General features: G+C 41.4%; 1 protein-coding gene across 2 annotated transcripts in view; it reads left to right on the top strand.

Moving 5' to 3' along the window:
• bcl11aa (BAF chromatin remodeling complex subunit BCL11A a) overlaps positions 1–14,395 on the top strand; it is a 50,087-nt gene extending 35,692 nt beyond the window's left edge. For both annotated transcript variants that reach the window (XM_038737542.1, XM_038737541.1), the window contains exon 3: positions 8,553–14,395. In XM_038737542.1, the coding sequence (XP_038593470.1) occupies positions 8,553–10,801 (2,249 nt within the window). In that variant the 3' untranslated portion in view covers positions 10,802–14,395. The remainder of the gene's footprint in view (positions 1–8,552) is intronic.
• The last annotated feature ends 437 nt before the right edge of the window (positions 14,396–14,832 follow it).

Here is a 14,832-nt window from a genome sequence, read left to right as displayed (position 1 = left end):
AAGCAGTTTTCAGACTTTGTTTGAATGAAACTGAGGCCTTCATGCAACACCTTTCCCTCATAATGCCATCTAATAACAGCACCATGAATGGTTCCTTGAATCCCTAGATGAGGTCAAAGGCCAGCAGTTACAAACACCACTGTACATTTATGGGATGCAGAAATGAAGCGTCGTCATTTGTCAAGCAAGTAGAGTCATGCCTTCTCGAGGGAAGGTCAACAATCAGTTCAGAATGCGGTGTGACTGCAGGACAAGGAATACTGATCACTACTCATTATTCACATATTGTAAGACAGTTTCTGTAGTTTGTTCACCCCCTTTCATGATTACACAACCATTCTTTGCATCAAAATTGGCATACTCTTCTTTTAACTGCAGTGTCTGAAGAAGTTGCTTTGATCTAGGCGGCGACTTGTAGCCAGTAATAGAGGCTGATTTCCTTCCAAGCAGAGGGCCGCCTTTTTGAGCAATTGCAGTCGTGTTGTTGTATGACTGTATCGCTCCCTTCATTGAGCGGACAGTACACCAGCTGCTACTGTTTGCATTCCAATTGTTCGCTGTCCAGTTAGCAAAAAAGCTTGAGCATAGAGGGGAAAATAATTTGGGGAGAGGAGGATAGTCCAGATCCCTTCCTTTTGGACCACACTGGGAGTTGTTGTAGAATTTAGCCCAGTACATTGGTATGACAGTTTATGATGCCAAAATAGCAATTACAGGACATTTGTGACCATTAAATAGGATGCCACCCAAGTATGCAACAATGTTCTTATTTTTATGGGCAGGCCGGATTTCATAACAACCTTGTTTTTTTAACTTTGACCACCATGTGTTTTTGAGTTTAACCAACAGGGTTTAAAAAATGGTTTCATATATATGCCCAAGGGTCACTGAATTCCCCGACCTCAAACAAGAACATGTAGTTCTGAAATTAAAACATTAGAAGAGCCATAATTAGGGTAACCAGATTTTCACATGACAACAATGATATGGTTAAGTGCTTCTGGACAGTTTAACTGACTGTTGGGGTAAAAGCAGAAAGCCGCAACTGTTGCACTTCAGTGGGTGGTGATGGAGAGAGGATGGAGGGGGGCAGAGGGGAAGGCCAGGTTGTGATAGTGGAGTCGTTAATGTCCATATCCTTTGAAAATAAATTTCACTCGTATTGGTTTACTCCCAGAGTCATGAAAGAGTTTTTATTTAAGCAGGGCAGTGTATCATTTACAGTACAAATGTGTAGTGGGAGTTATGAGATATGAGTGTGACCGTTGATCAGCCAGCAGTTATATGTATCACTGAAAATAAATACATATGGATCATAAAGGAGGTAGAGGGGAGGTGAGGGTGAAACAGACCTGAACAGAACTCATTATCACACAATAATAGTTGCAATTCATATTATTTCAGCCATTTTCCCATTGTAATTACTGTCAAGTGTGACCATGAGATTATTGCTCATATGACATTTTGTGAACTGCTGGTAATTTCTCTTATTTTAAAGAATTATTACAAACCATTTCAGTGGTATTTCATTCAGTCTGACCTGCTACTTTAAGAAAAAACATTGCATTTGCCCTTTAACGACTTTAACTGTTGTGTATTCTGTAGTAAACTCAATACTGCTAGCTCAAATATGGTTATGATATTGTGGTCCATATGACGTATTGTAGTCCAATTCCTGTTAAATTGTTTTATGATACAACAGTTTCAGTGGAATTTTGTTCTGTTTTTTGGCTAAGCATGCTAGGAATAAAGACACTGCATTTGTTCTTTTGCTACTTTAAAATTATGTTCTAGTGTAACATCCAGGTAGTCCTTTAAGGTAAAGCAGAAGGTGATCAGGGGCAGCAGTGATGCCCAGATGTAAATATAAGCAGCAGATCCTGAAAGCCTGAGGCTCAGATAGAAATCCCAAATTGTATTAAGGGACATTGTCCCTCACTCCCAGTATGCGTACCTAATCCTGTTTCAGCAATGTTCCATTACCACAATTACTATCATCTCACCCAGAGGTGGACCCAGCCAAGGACAGCACCGGAGAGCCAACGATGGGTGGGAAGGGGGGGGGTTAAAGAAGGCACGGGAGGGAGGGCTGTAAATGAGACAGTCCTATATAGTACAAAGAAAGTAGGGTGGGAGAGAAAAGATAGGAAACTGGGGGGCAGAGAGGGAGGATAAAGAGGCAGAAGGAAGGAAGTTACAGAAAGATATTATTGCAAGGTTTGGACAATAAAAGGAGAACAAACTGAGAATGTAGAGATGGATAAAATTCATATAAGGCCAGTAAGATGGTGGTAGGTCTGTCTTATAGCTAGTAGCCAAGACTTGGCATTCATTCTTGTTTCCCAGCTGGACGGAGAAGAATGTAATGGTGGCAGTCCAGCTATTATTTATAGCAATTTACAGGACAGAATGACTGGCTGGAGAACAAACACTTATGCAGGCTGATAATCTGAGGTGGCTTCATTATAGAGAATTTCTAAAATGTAAATGTGTTTGGCCTTATGTGCTGCCATCTTAAATGTACACTCTGAAGTGGTCCATATAGTACCACAAACAGCTCTGATATACCCCCAAACAAACAGGCCTGATATATCCCAAAAGACAGCTGATATGCGTGCAGTTCTGTATTTACCACATTTGCAACATCTAAGTATGTGGACATGTTCCAAACCTGCACACTAGAAATCAAAATGGCAACCTTTCAATTGTGCTTTTCTCAAACATGTGCAGCCTACACACATGTACGTGTGGATGTTCACGGACAGTTGATGAAATTTATATCAAGCAGACTTTTGATGCAGAATATATGTATTTGCCTCAAGTACTTCTGCCACCATAGAATGACTCTTTTAGACTATGTGAAGAAGAGGGGATCTTTATCATTGAACCGTTCAAGCTAAAAAGTGACTTTCGATGAGAAACATTTTGACACTGTTGTGCTATTTTGGCCTGCAGGACGGGCTTTGATGTCTCAAGGCACTGACGTTTTCCCAATATGTTTCATTGTTTCATTGTGACATGAACTGTGAACGAAGAAATTGTAGTTGCTTTTTGTTTAAAACACTGGTTAGAGGTTAGACATGGCTGCGACGACGGGAAAAAAGCTTTACAATATAGTTGACTTTAGAATGTTTTAAAATCAAGAATATGTAAAAGGGAAAATTCACTACAACAACAAAAAAAAGTTTTGGTTAAGGCATGATGACACTCGGAAAGTAACCCAAGAGTGCATTTGGTCAATGATACGATTTGATGCATTTTAAAAATGAGTTTTAAGCTTCCAGTGCATTTTGGCCTGAACAAATCCCCATTTTCTGGATGTGCTACACTTCCTTTTGAGAGGGATGGATAGAGGGGAAGTTGCTGCACACACACTCTCTCTCCCTCACACACACAAAGGAGTCGTGAAACATGAGCCAAGCTGCCTCACTGCCTCCCTCTCCCATCTAGCACCACATAAGTGTCCAGGCAATGCCCTTGGCTTAATAGGGCTTAATGCCTGTGCTTGTCACTGTAGCATGGCTGGTATTGAGTGTTAGGACATTTTTGAAACTGTGCGTGTGTGTGTTCTCTGGAGTCTCACTAGTGACTATATGGCTTTGACATTTACCCCAGGTAAAGAACCGGATGCTATTATTCACCCCCATCTTCCCTACCTCCTTTCTCTTTTCTTCCTCTTTCTTCCTTAACATTTCTGCTGTATCCAAATGTAAAAGTTTCAGCAGGTATTTGTCACCTCTATCTAAACTTAAAGCAGACGGATTACTTCTCCCATCTCATTTATTTCTTTCCCTTTCTCTGATTCTATCTATCTTCATCTCCCGTTCTCCATTGCGCTTTCTCACTTCATTTTTCTACCTCCCAGTGGTGGAGAGTTTGCCTAATGAAGTGGCTGATGGGAGTATATTACAGAGAGACAGAGTGGAGCGGTCGCCTACTCTAAAATCCATTAACCTTACAGTTTCAATCAGCGTGCAGACAAGTCTGAGCTACGAGTCAAAACGGAGCATATTAGCTGTAAGAGTTACATTATTGTGCATTGCACTTGTTTTGCTCAATATTTTGCCCACATCTTTGTCTGAAAACACAAATCCTTCTTTTGCTCTATTATCATTGTGCTGTGAATATTTTAAATTCTACACAAGCTCACAAGCCAAGTTTTCATCCCTTGACAGTTTTTTCCTGAGTGACACAGATTTAGTTATATCAAACTTTTCTTTCCTTTGCAGTTGCAGAAGTTAAGGGGACCAATGTTTCACGACCATTTTGGTCTTCCGGTCCTCTCCAGAAAAAACTGCTGTAATGTGCAGCAGTTTATTTCGACCAATATGTATGTTTATTGTTAGGCCGCAGCCTCTAGTGACGTGTGACATTTTGTAAAGACTGAGAAAGTCCATACACAGAAGTGGGTGGGATGGACGGGTAAAACCGATGGTAAACATTTACCCCGGAGACTAAGGTTCAATTGAAACATGAGTCCCATGTGACTCATGGTTTCACATGGCACCAGTGTTGGACAGTAACATGTTACTTTTCCCAGTAACTAGTAGTGTAACGGATTACTTTTCTAAAACAGTAATATTATTACAGTTACTAATCCAAGTAACTCCATCCAATGTGCGACTGTTCGGCAGCTCAGCGGCACCGGACCTTATGTTGTTCAAGTAAGAGGTGTTCTTTCCACAGCTGTTGTAAAAATACTGAATATGCTCTTACAAATAGCCTACATGTGCAGAAAAACAGCTGCAAAAGTCAGGATTTACTTGCTTTGTTTTTTATGTTTTTCTTTTCTTTTCCTAAACCCAACCAAGTAGTTTTGTTGCCTAAACCGTAACCAAACTGAGACAGTTTCACATCATTAACTATCACAGATGTAACATACTTAAGGTCCGGTATGCTTGCTGCTGAACGGTACTTTCCAACAGTCACATATGTTGTTTTGGGAAAACTGACATGTCATTTAGGTGAGAGGATGTGTTGATTTTGGGGTGTGACCTCTTAAAAAAAATTACTAGCTGCACATGTCTCCAAGGTGTGACCAGTTCAACCAAAGAATGACCTGAATGTATTTTAAAAGGCCTGAAATGCCTACATGGATCCAGTAATAGATTAAAGATTAGAGCTAAGTATGAAAAAAGCAATGTAATTTCTAGTAGAAATATGTTAATTATCCGCTTCCTGTCCGTCCTATCAATAATCTCGTGACTCTTCAGATTTATTTCGCGACCCCTTGTAGGGGTTCTGACCACAGTTTGGGAACTGTTATTATATTAAACCATGTGCATGTGTTTCAGAGGAGGAAGGCTCCAAACTAGTCTATCAAAGTATTTATTCAGCAATAATAATTTTTCTGGACTTCTTCCATCGTTAGTTAGTTAACTATTTCCCAATTGCAATGCGCCTGAGAGGAATTTTTTGGGTGCAATAGCAATAGGTGTATTGTGAGTCCTAGAGTGACCTCCTCAATTGCGACCATTTTGACTTTGAATAGATGCTGATATAACATCTTGCACCATAACTGAAAACTCTTGCAATGATAATTTCCAAAGCAAAACTGTGCAATTTTTAAATTATGTTATGCCCTACACATTGCTGTCCAACCATAAATGTTTGCTTGATTTTTTTAGTTTGCAGATGTCAGACACCTTAGTCAAAGAAACATTTTTCATTTTCAAAACTATTTGAATCAAGAGAAAGGCAGATCCCACACCACGTATCAGGTCAATGAAAGAAACGACTGCCCCCATGCTGGATAAATGATGGTTCCCATATGAAACATAATGTGTACCGAAAGGATAACCCATCTCCTGATTCAACCAAAGGGGGAAAAGCACAATGTTATTGTCAATACCGTCAGTGTCCAGGATTAGAGTGGTTCAAAAAAGCTGAATAAATTAATAAAGCCTCCCTGGTCCTGATAATGCAAATGATATTCACAGGTTAGATCCTGTGCAGGTGGCCACAATTAGTGGTAATTTGTGCCTATTTTAATGATCCATAATTTAGCTGCCTTTCCAAACTGTTGGTCATGTGGGACATATGTGTATGTGTGTGTGTGTGTGTGTGTGTGTGTGTGTGTGTGTAGAAAGAAACAGGGAGAAATGGGGGGACGGTCAAAAAGAAGGAGGAGGAAAATCAAAGAGGGGAAGGAATGTTCCTCTAAACACTGAAATGCAAATGACAGGCAGGACCCCCATCTACACAGAGGCACTTGTGGTGGTTAGTTTAACATGCTATTCTTTCCCACTTCAGGAACATCAATGTAAATAAGTGTTTGTGTGTGTGTATGTTGTGAAGTTAAGTCTCATAGTGTGAGGAAAATTACATCTCTTTTAAATACACACACACGTAAATGTTATCTTTGCCGATACTGTAAGTGTTGAATCAGTTTTTTTCCCTACAACCTTTTTGACTTTCTCTTTCTGGTTATTGGAGGTAAATTGCGGTGTGCGGATGTATAAAAGCTTCCTTCTAAACTGTGGCATCCTTTTAGTATCACTGCTAATTTGTCATTTTGGTTCTGGCAGTAATTAGCAGGTGATACATCCCAATTTGTGTGTATTTTTACAACCCACTTTACTTGTTTACATGTTAATGGGATGTTTTATAATTTATTGTTCACGACACGTTACAACAAAATAGCTTTTTACCAAAAAAGTCATCTGAGATAATTAGCATCCATATTACGACCCCTAGAATGACAATTCATTATGTATGGCTACTTTTGACATTTTTGGATGTTGGTATAATTGTTGCGGTTGTTATCCCATAACTAACGCTATTTTTATCCACACCTAAAAGGCAACTTGGCATTTTGACAAAGATTTTAAATATTTTAATTATAATACAAACTTGATTCATTTAGATATATTTGGAGAACATCTTTTATAGTCATTATTGCCTAAATTGATTAATTTCTGGGGTCTCCTGATATATCTGCAATAAAGATAACTCTATATCAAAGTATATGCCCATGTATTGTAAATGCTTTAGTTAGTATCAAAAACTGATAGAACAACAAGTGCCTATGAAAGTTTCAGTGTAGCCATCCTTCACAGCAGCTTGCTTAACCCTTAACCCTGAAATATGTTTTCTCAGCTCTGTGAATGATGGCGATGGTTAAGAGTGTCAGCTAAATGCTCGGAATGGTTGTGTATGCATGTATGAATGTGTATCCCTGCTTGTTCACTTCGTCAAATGCGCCCACATTGCACTGGGCTTAATAGTGAAAGGCTCTGAGTGGCAGTGACGGGGGTTCGTCTGTCATTTAATCTTGTAAACGAGCTGATGGCCATTCGTTCGGTCCCCTAATAAGATTACACATGCACTGCGGGTCCCACCACGGGTCATCATCGCTGAGGCCATTCAAAGGCAATTATTGTTTTAAATGTTCCTCTCATCGCCATCTCAAAGTGACTCTGCGTGCTTCACTGAGGGAATAAGCTTTGAGGCAGACTGAAGGGGTTGTTTTTCCTCTTCAGTTAGAGTCTAAATGTTTTTACACTCCTACTGTTTTACTTTTCTCAAGCAGCTGGGGTGTTCCATTCTATCTGCGTAAATGGAGAGTGTGTATGTGCATTTGTCTGTGGGGTGATCAGCGTTGGTAGAAGTACAAACAGTACATAAAGGGATTTGACTCTAGAATACAGTGGACATGAATAAACTTGCATACGTTCATTTATTATTATAATTATTATTATTTTATTTATTGTGCTGTTGCAAAAACGCAAAATCATTTCTGAGACGATATTTACTGATTGGGTTTTACCTTAAAACTATAAATCATCATTCTTAACCTTTTCTCAGCTAAATTTAAAAACAAAAAACAAATTCCTGGTTCGTCTTATGTATTGATGCTGTTGTTACAGAAGTGAGGAAGCAGTTGTTTAAAGGCCTAAAGGATTCTTCTCTGTTGCCCCTCCTGCATGTGTGTATGTGTAGTCGTCAGCAGGCCTCTGTTTTGGTAGATCAGTGGGAAGTGGTAGTCCGCCGGGATAGCCCTGTTTCTTTGTTCTCCTGCTGACAATGGAGGACTCACAGTCAGTCTAAAGGGAGAAATAATGTCCCAGAGCAGTCTGGGAGAAGAACAAATGCATACACACACACACACACACACACACACACACTACTTCTCACATGCTACTCATGTGGGGCATGACCTCAATAAGATCTACTGTTGTATTTGCAAAGCCCTCAACACCATGTGCCGACCATTTTTAAAAGCTGTAACTGTTAGGCCTAAGGTTCAAATAAAAGATTGGTTCTGCCAAGTTGAACAGAGTTTTCCTTCATGGATTTCATTCTGTACACAGCACTGTTCACGTACAAGTGTTTGAATGGTTCAAAATGAACAGGATTGCAGCATTTGAAAATCCTTGATTTTTCTTTAATTGAAACTGATATTAAAATAAATTATTCAGTATTTACAGCTGAACAGACTAATATAGGCTAATGCATACAGTAATAACTAACATAAAGTCTGCATGATACTAAAGGTAATTTTTCCAGTTAATATTCCTCCTAACCCGATTCTTTCTTCTGTGTCACAACAGGAAAGGAGGAGCCGACCACCTATACCTGCACTACATGTAAGCAGTCATACGGCAGTGCCTGGTTCTTGCTGCAGCATGCTCAGAACACCCACGGCTTCCGTATCTACCTAGAAAGTGAACATGGCAGCCCACTCACCCCACGCATGGGTGGGCCTTCCTCCCTGGGTGGGGGCGCAGACTGCCCTTCTCAGCCTCCTCTTCACGGCCTCCATCTGCCTCCTGATGCAAGCCCCTTCAACCTCCTCCGCATCCCTGGCTCAGGCTCAGGTGGAAGGGACAGCGTCGGGGCAGGTGGTGGAGTTGGTGCCGGTGGCACTGTTGGTGGGGGCCATCATCAGCGTTTCCCTCCTACGCCACCCCTCTTCAGCCCCCCTCCAAGGAACCACCTGGATCCCCACCACCTGAGCCCAGAGGAGCTGGTGCTGGCAGCCCACCACCCGAGTGCCTTTGACAGGGTGCTGCGCCTCAATCCTCCTCTGCCCCTGGACCCCCCTCCAACAATGGACTTCTCACGGCGGCTCCGGGAGCTGGCAGGCAACACCTCAGGGTCCACTCCCCCGCTATCCCCCAGCCGGCCCAGCCCCATGCAGCGCTTGCTTCAGCCATTCCAGACAGGAGGAGGAAGTGGAAGCACTGGAGGTGCAGGGGGTAGCAAACCTCCATATCTTGCCACCCCACCCCCTCTTCCAGGCTCCATGCAGTCACCTGTGGGTTCTCAGACCACTCCTCCTACCCCTCTCCCCTCAGCAGGGGTAACACCCTCCTCCACCACCCCCTTGAAATCAAAGTGTTGTGAGTTTTGTGGAAAGGCCTTCAAGTTTCAGAGTAATCTAATAGTGCATCGGCGCAGCCACACAGGAGAGAAGCCGTACAAATGCCACCTGTGTGATCATGCTTGTACACAGGCTAGCAAATTGAAACGCCACATGAAGACACACATGCACAAATCCTCCTCTCCAAACACAGGCAAGTCAGAAGATGGGCTTTCAACAGCCTCCTCTCCAGAGCCTGGCACCAGCGAGCACATTGGCAGTGCAAGCAATGCCCTCAAGTCCGTGGTGGCCAAGTTAAAAAGTGAGAATAACCGAATGCTACGCGAGAATGGGGAGGAGGAGGAGGAAGAAGAGGAGGAAGAAGAAGAGGAAGAAGAGGAGGAAGAAGAGGAGGAGGAAGAGGAGGAGGAGGGAGAGGAGGAAGAGGTGCAGAATGGAGAGAGGGCAGCCAGAAGAAACAACAACAGTTATCACTTTGGTTTGAGCCTTGAGGCAGCACGTCAGCATGAAAACAATGGTGGTATAGGAAGCCGACTGGGAGGAGTCGCTGAAGAGGGTTCCATCCCTCGCTCACTTCCTGAGGTGATGCAAGGGATGGGTCTGGCTGCTAGCATGCAGCACTTCAGTGAAGCCCTCAGCGCACACAAACGGAATGCCATGGCCCAGGAAAACCACCTGCATCACCACCTCAACCGAGACCATCACCACAATCGCGAGATGTGTGATGTGGACTCAGTGTTGGAAACAGATCGTGGGGAGGAGGGCTCTGTCTCCACAGTCAATGGGCGGGGAGCATCCCCTAACGAATCTGCCTCTGTTGGCCTCTCTAAGAAACTGCTTCTGGGTAGCCCCAGTCCACTAAGTCCTTTCTCAAAACGCATCAAGCTGGAAAAGGAGTTTGACCTGCCCACTCCCACAATCCCTAACACGGAGAACGTCTACTCCCAGTGGCTGGCTGGCTATGCCGCCTCTCGACAACTCAAGGACCCTTTTCTGAACTTTGGGGATTCCAGACAATCGCCCTTCGCCTCTTCGTCCGAGCATTCTTCAGAGAATGGCAGTCTGCGTTTCTCGACCCCTCCGGGGGAACTGGATGGCGGGATGTCGGGCCGCAGTGGCACAGGCAGTGGGGGCAGCACACCCCACCTCGGTGGTCCTGGGCGGCCTAGCTCCAAGGACGGCCGCAGGAGTGATACTTGTGAGTATTGCGGCAAGGTGTTCAAGAACTGCAGTAACCTGACAGTGCACCGACGCAGCCACACAGGAGAGAGACCATACAAGTGTGAGCTGTGCAATTATGCTTGTGCCCAGAGCTCCAAACTTACTCGCCACATGAAGACCCACGGTCAGGTGGGCAAAGACGTGTACAAGTGTGAAATTTGTCAGATGCCCTTCAGTGTCTACAGCACCTTGGAGAAACACATGAAAAAATGGCACAGTGACCGTCCTTTGAGTACCGAAATAAAGTCAGAGTAGAAGGCCGAACTATGGGACCTTTCCCCGCAGCTATGTCTGCCATTAGTCCCCTGTTTATTCCAAGCCCCTTGTAGATTTGCCCCAACCCTAACACTCCACTTTCGCCAGTCTGGTGGAAGCTTAAGACCATGTGCTCTGCACCAGCACACCCCGTTTCCATTACCCATTGAATGCATGATCTGTATCGGGGCAATACTCTTGCATTGACGCAAAACTTCGAGCCTTTCTCTTGTGCAATAATTTACATGTTGTGTACTATTTTTTTTTCTTTTGAGTTTTCCTTTTCCATTTTAAGAATTAGTCAGCATGCATAGTATGTTTTTGCTAATCAAAAAAAGAAAAGAACTTGTCCCAGGTTGGTTAGTTGTTGAGTAAATGTGTTGCTGTTTTTCTCTTGTTCTGTTTTTTCTTTTTATTCTTCAAAAAGAGAAAAGACAAGAAAGATACATCCATGCTGCATACATTCTGTAACACATATCATGTACAGTTTTGTTTTGTAACATGGAAAGTGAACAGTCTTTGATTTGACCCTCTTCTTACAACCCTCGAAATGCACTTATCCTGATCTTTCTAAAAGATGCCATGTTCACACAGGGTTAAAAAAAAAAAATTCACACATTGGCTTCAAGACTAAACTGAAAGTAACGACAGCCTTCAAATTTCTTTCAAAAAGACAAGGGTGTGCTAACAATTCAATTTGTACTATCATTTGGTAGAATAAGAAAGAGTGCCTTTGATATCTCAAGACTGCATTGGCCATAATCTTATCTGGTATAAGTTTGGGGTCACATTAGATTAAGCTAGAAGGTTTAAGCCACCCAGGTAAGGTCCTTGCATCAAGCACCTGACGGCTCAAATGGACTGTGACAACTCACGATGATCAGAGAGTTCTTGTTAATCATCATTTAGCTACCTATTACATGTTCAATAGGCTATCTTTAATATGTGGATTTCATGACAAGCATGGTACAAGCAGTATTGTGTATATCTGAATTATTTGTAGTTTTGTTTCTGGTAAGGAGGTACTTTTGAGATAAAGGTAATCAGTAATGTACAATCCTGAACTTGAGGGATACAGTGCATGGCTGAGAAGTGTCATGTATCTGCGTTAGCACAAACCTACAACGCTGCTTCGATATGTCAGTGTGTGGAACAATGCATAAAGTAATATATGAGCTATATGAGCTCAAAGTGAGGCTAACTTTATTTGAGAGCATTGAAATAACTACAAGCTAGACAGACAGAAAGCTACACGGAAGCTACGTACATATTACGGGGTTCAGAGGCAATCTCTTTCACTTTACATTTCTAGTATCAAAACAGGGTTATTAACTACGGATTGCAGAACAAAAGAAAGAAATAATTAGAACAAAATATATCTTTACTCCAGGGCTCTTGAAAAGAGTGAAATGCGATGATTTTAATCAGTATGCGTAGGCTAATGCAGGGCACATTTCTTTGTTTGTTGTTGCTTTTCAACCCAAAAGGAGAGGTTTTTTTTCCTTGTTGAGTTTCATTCAAGCTGTTCATAGTATAACACTCTGTCTGAGAGTAGGTACTGACATCTCTGTTGCATTTCCCCACACTAATGCAATGTTGGTACATGGGTTGAGTCTAATAGCTAGATTGTCATTTATAGGACATGAAGTGCACTGTTTCAATTTTCCCAGTTTACAAGTTTATGCTGAAGGGGAAAACGTTGTTGAAATGCTGTCAGATGACGAGGGTCCCATTGTTAAAAGCAGTAAAAGATGAGACACATAATCTGTTGCCAGCAACTCCAGCCTCATGAACTTTGACCTTTGTACCCTTGCCGTTTCACCTTTGACCATTTGTCAGTTTGTTACCCCTAAAAACCCCAGTGCTTAGCCTGGGCTGAAAATTCACCCTGTCTGCAAGGTCTGTAAATTAAAAGGTTTGACGTGAGTTGAATAAATAACCAGCGCTCCTACATGGTTGCAAAATGGATGCAGCTGTCATTGGCCACAGCAGTACCAAACGTCCACATTTTTTAAGGAGCTGTATTGTGACTTTATTACCATCTACACTTGAATAATCTATAGACCTTGCTGGCTAGACAAGAGACACTCAAATCTTGTTGCTTACACTGCGAAAATCTGTTTTTGTATAAATCTTCCTTTAATTATAGATATGAAAATAAACGTTTTTTGCAAATAACACTCCACTATCTTTAAGGGGAAACCGTATTTAAGTTTTGTTGTCGTTTCTCTTTTCCTCAGCGTCTTGGTGGTGTTCAAGACTCCGATCACAGTATATATGAAATGATAAAAAAAGACAAAAAAATTACAAAAAAAATTCTGTGATGGTTTTGTATTTTATTTTGCCTTGGCTCTTCACAGCTCTTCAGGTTGAAATACAATTTGCATTGGGGAAAGGATTAAGATTATATATGAATATATAATAAAGAACTTAAAATATAGGAAAATGCACACTCATGTCAATTCCTATGCTTAAACACATTTATGGTCTACTTTTTCTGTATTTCTAGAACTGTATTTGAATTCAATGTTCACTTAGAGTAGGCACTATAGTATTTATATTGAGGCTCGTATTTTTAACTGTTGCTTGTTCTCTCTAAAGGTATTTACCATACCTTTTTTTGGTAGTGGAAAAAAAATCCCAAGCTGCCACGGTATATTTTTTTAATTTGGCAGGATAATATAGTGCGAATTATTTGTATGTTTAAAGAAATAAAAGGAAAAACCCCATAAAAAGCAGCTAAAGTATGTGGCATTGGGAGGCGTCACAGCCATCAGATGGCCGTCGCTCTGTTTCCTGTCCACAGAGGTGGTTGTACATATCTTCCTTAGTTTTTTGTTCAGACCTCCTTCCCCCTGCTGCCATTATTGTATGCAGTAATGCAAGCTGACGTCGGCCTGTTCTGTTGTGTGCTTCTGTCTCTCTCACCCCTCCCACCTGACTACATTCCAACATCAAGAGGAGAGGAAAAAAAAATCATATGCAGTACATGGATTACGAAAAAAAAGCGTCAAAATAAATACATTTAAAAAGAAATTAAATGTTTTGCTTTTTTTTTCATTGCCAAATACTAAATGGTGCTTTATATTTAGATTGGGTATACTTTCATATGCAAAGCATATTTAAAAATGACCCGGGGGACGTGGAGAAGCCTGCTTGAGTTGAGACTTTTTTGTAAATGGCAATGCGGAATATTTTGTTATCAGCCTTTTCTATTCCTATTCTGAGAGCTGTTTGTTGTAACTTGAACTTGAACTTTATCTTTTACTATGGGAGTTACTATTTATTATTACCTATATGCTCTGTTCAAAACAGAGACATGGGATGGATCCTTATTTTGGTTTCTTTTTATTTGATTTTTTATTTTTGGTTATAATATCATTTTGATTTTTTTTTCTTTTGTAATGGTGGCCAGTGGTCATTGGACAAACCTAGCTCTTTAATTTCTGTTGTACTTGTTTGGGGTCTCTGTTCAGTTGTATTGGGAAAACCACTGTCTGTGTTTTCTGGCAGATGTCTGCATAATCCTGTTCACACACCCATTTTGTCCCTTTATCGAAAAACAATTAATAAAAAAATGAAAGTATAACGGCACTTGTCGCTTATCTCCACTGTGTGTGTTAAGTTATCTCAAGTGTTTGTGCATGAATGTGTGTGTATGTAATTAATCCCCACATTCTTACGATTAGCATTACCTAAACTTAAAAATAAAACAATAAACAAAAGTAAACTAAATCACTTTGAATGGAGTCAGCATGTCCAGGTGGGCTGAAAATGTGGGTATTCAAGTGCATTTATAAAACAGACACCCGTGTGTCTGCAGCGTCATCCTACATGTTGGTTGAGAAAGCCCAGCTGGTTTTAACGCATGCCTTTTCGTGTGTATGTATGTGTGTGTTCATGCATCACACCATTTTCACTTACGTTGCGGTTATCTCAGAGCACACATGTGTAATATGCATGTCACTCCTCAAATACAGTCCAATATCTGTTGCTGATAATAACTGTTCCTTATGTGCTTTTCACCCTCA

The sequence above is a fragment of the Micropterus salmoides genome, unplaced genomic scaffold (genome assembly GCF_014851395.1).
Source record: "Micropterus salmoides isolate LMB-PRFRI ecotype aquatic unplaced genomic scaffold, ASM1485139v1 Ms_hic_scaffold_22, whole genome shotgun sequence".
Classification (NCBI taxonomy): Eukaryota; Metazoa; Chordata; class Actinopteri; order Centrarchiformes; family Centrarchidae; genus Micropterus; species Micropterus salmoides.
Note: the sequence above shows the minus strand (reverse complement) of the source record. Positions and strands in the feature narration are given on the sequence as shown.